The 2,134-nt window shown below is 53.1% G+C and overlaps 1 protein-coding gene across 1 annotated transcript in view; it reads left to right on the forward strand.

Moving 5' to 3' along the window:
• ftsj3 (FtsJ RNA 2'-O-methyltransferase 3) overlaps nucleotides 1-2,134 on the forward strand; it is a gene marked incomplete at its 3' end in the record, with an annotated part of 20,325 nt that extends 18,191 nt beyond the window's left edge. The window contains exons 20-21 of the mRNA XM_080530234.1: nucleotides 1,115-1,209; nucleotides 1,822-2,134. Of these exons, the coding sequence (XP_080386360.1) occupies nucleotides 1,115-1,209; nucleotides 1,822-2,134 (408 nt within the window). The remainder of the gene's footprint in view (nucleotides 1-1,114; nucleotides 1,210-1,821) is intronic.

Here is a 2,134-nt window from a genome sequence, read left to right on the forward strand (position 1 = left end):
AGCAGGAGACCATGGAAGGGCTGAGCCCAGCAGGACTTATATAATAAAACAATAGGAAGTTAGCTGTAACCCTCCTCTATAGAAACATAGTTAGTGTAACCCTCCTCTATAGAAACATAGTTAGTGTAACCCTCCTCTATAGAAACATAGTTAGTGTAACCCTCCTCTATAGAAACATAGTTAGTGTAACCCTCCTCTATAGAAACATAGTTAGTGTAACCCTCCTCTATAGAAACATAGTTAGTGTAACCCTCCTCTATAGAAACATAGTTAGTGTAACCCTCCTCTATAGAAACATAGTTAGTGTAACCCTCCTCTATAGAAACATAGTTAGTGTAACCCTCCTCTATAGAAACATAGTTAGTGCTCTGGTTCTCAGCACAGCTACGCAGACTACAGCTGGACGAGCAGCGTAGTGACAGTCAGCTAGCGGCAGCAGCGAGCTAACCCTGCTAGCTAACTCACTAGCATGTCCTGACAGCAGACAGCTTCACTCTCAAGGCTTTTGAGTAGCATGATTTAAATGTAGCCGCCGTGCCGGTGTAGGTACCGGATTTTCCCACTTTTCCGGTTCCGGTCATAGGTTCTGCCCTTTCCGGCCATAGGTAGCGCTAGGATTCGCTATGATTCGCGATGCCTACACCGGCCGCAAGACAGCGTGGCATGCGTCAACAGGAAGTAGGTTTGTTATGGAAACAAAACCCGGGAAGAAAAAAAAACGACGAATCGATAATGGCATTCGTCGCCAACGAATTTCGTTATCGATTTTTATCGATTTAATCGATTCGTTGTTGCAGCCCTAGGTAAGACAGAGAGAGAGGGGGGGGGGAGAGAGAAGAGGGTAAGACAGAGAGAGAGAGGGAGGAGGAGAGTTGGGGAGTAGGGTGAGAGAGAGAAAGGGGGGGGGGAGAGAAGAGGAGGGTAAGACAGAGAGAGAGAGGGGGGGGGGAGAGAAGAGGAGGGTAAGACAGAGAGAGAGAGGGGGGGAGAGAGAGAAGAGGAGGGTAAGTGGGGTTGTGTGGTCACCTGACCTGGGGTTGTGTGTCTGTCTGACCTGGGGTTGTGTGTCTGTCTGACCTGTGGCTGTGTGTCTGTCTGTCTGTCTGTCTGACAGATGCTGAAGAAGATGGAGTCGGCCAAGAAGAAGGCTGAGGCGGTGGTGGACACCGTGGACATCTCAGAGAGGGAGAAGATGGCCGCCCTCAAGGGGTACGCTGACTATAATTATTACTACTATCTCATACCACCAGAACCACTGCAGACGCATCTACTTACATTCTACACCTCCACCACCACCACACTGCCTAGTGCACACAATCACACTCTGGTCTTGTGCATCGTTTCATGTCATGACTAAAACCCTTGTTTGTTATTCTATTGTGATTCATGAACCCATTTCTCTCTTCCCTCCTTCCCTCCCTCTCTCTTCCCTCCCCTCCTCCTTCCCTCCCTCTCTCTCCTCTCCTTCCCTCTCTCTCTCCCCTCTCTCTTCCCTCCCCCCCTCCTTCCCTCCCTCTCTCTCCTCTCCTTCCCTCTCTCTCTCCCCTCTCTCTTCCCTCCCCCCCTCCTCTCTTCCCCCCTCCCTCCTCTCCTCCCTCCTTCCCTCTCTCTTCCCTCTCTCTCTCTTCCCTCTCTCCTCCCTCCCCCCCTCCTTCCCTCTCTCTCCCCTCTGTTTCTCTTCCCTCCTTCCCTCTCTCTTCCCTCCTTCCCTCTCTCCTCCCTCCCCCCCTCCTTCCCTCTCTCTTCCCTCCCCCCCTCTCTCTTCCCTCCTCCCTCCTCTCCTCCCTCCTCTCTCTTCCCTCCCTCCCTCCCTCCCTCCAGCATCTATAAGAAGGCGGGTGTGGGGAAGGAGAAGAGGGAGGTGACCTACGTCGTGGCCAAGAAGGGCGCGGGCAGGAAGGCCAGGCGGCCCGCGGGGGTGAAGGGCGTCTTCAAGGTGGTGGACGCCCGTCTGAAGAAAGACATGCGGGGAGAGAACAGGAAGGAGCAGAGAGACAAGGGAGGGAAGAAGGGAGGGAAGGGAGGAGGGAAAGGGTTCAAAGGAAAGGGCAAAGGTGGGAAAGGAGGAGGAATGAAGGGTGGGAGGGGAGGGGGGAAGGGAGGGGGAGGGAAAGGAAAACGAAAGGCCTGGTAA

The sequence above is a fragment of the Nansenia antarctica genome (assembly GCF_963989245.1).
Source record: "Nansenia antarctica genome assembly, chromosome: 1".
In the NCBI taxonomy this organism is placed as follows: Eukaryota; Metazoa; Chordata; class Actinopteri; order Argentiniformes; family Microstomatidae; genus Nansenia; species Nansenia antarctica.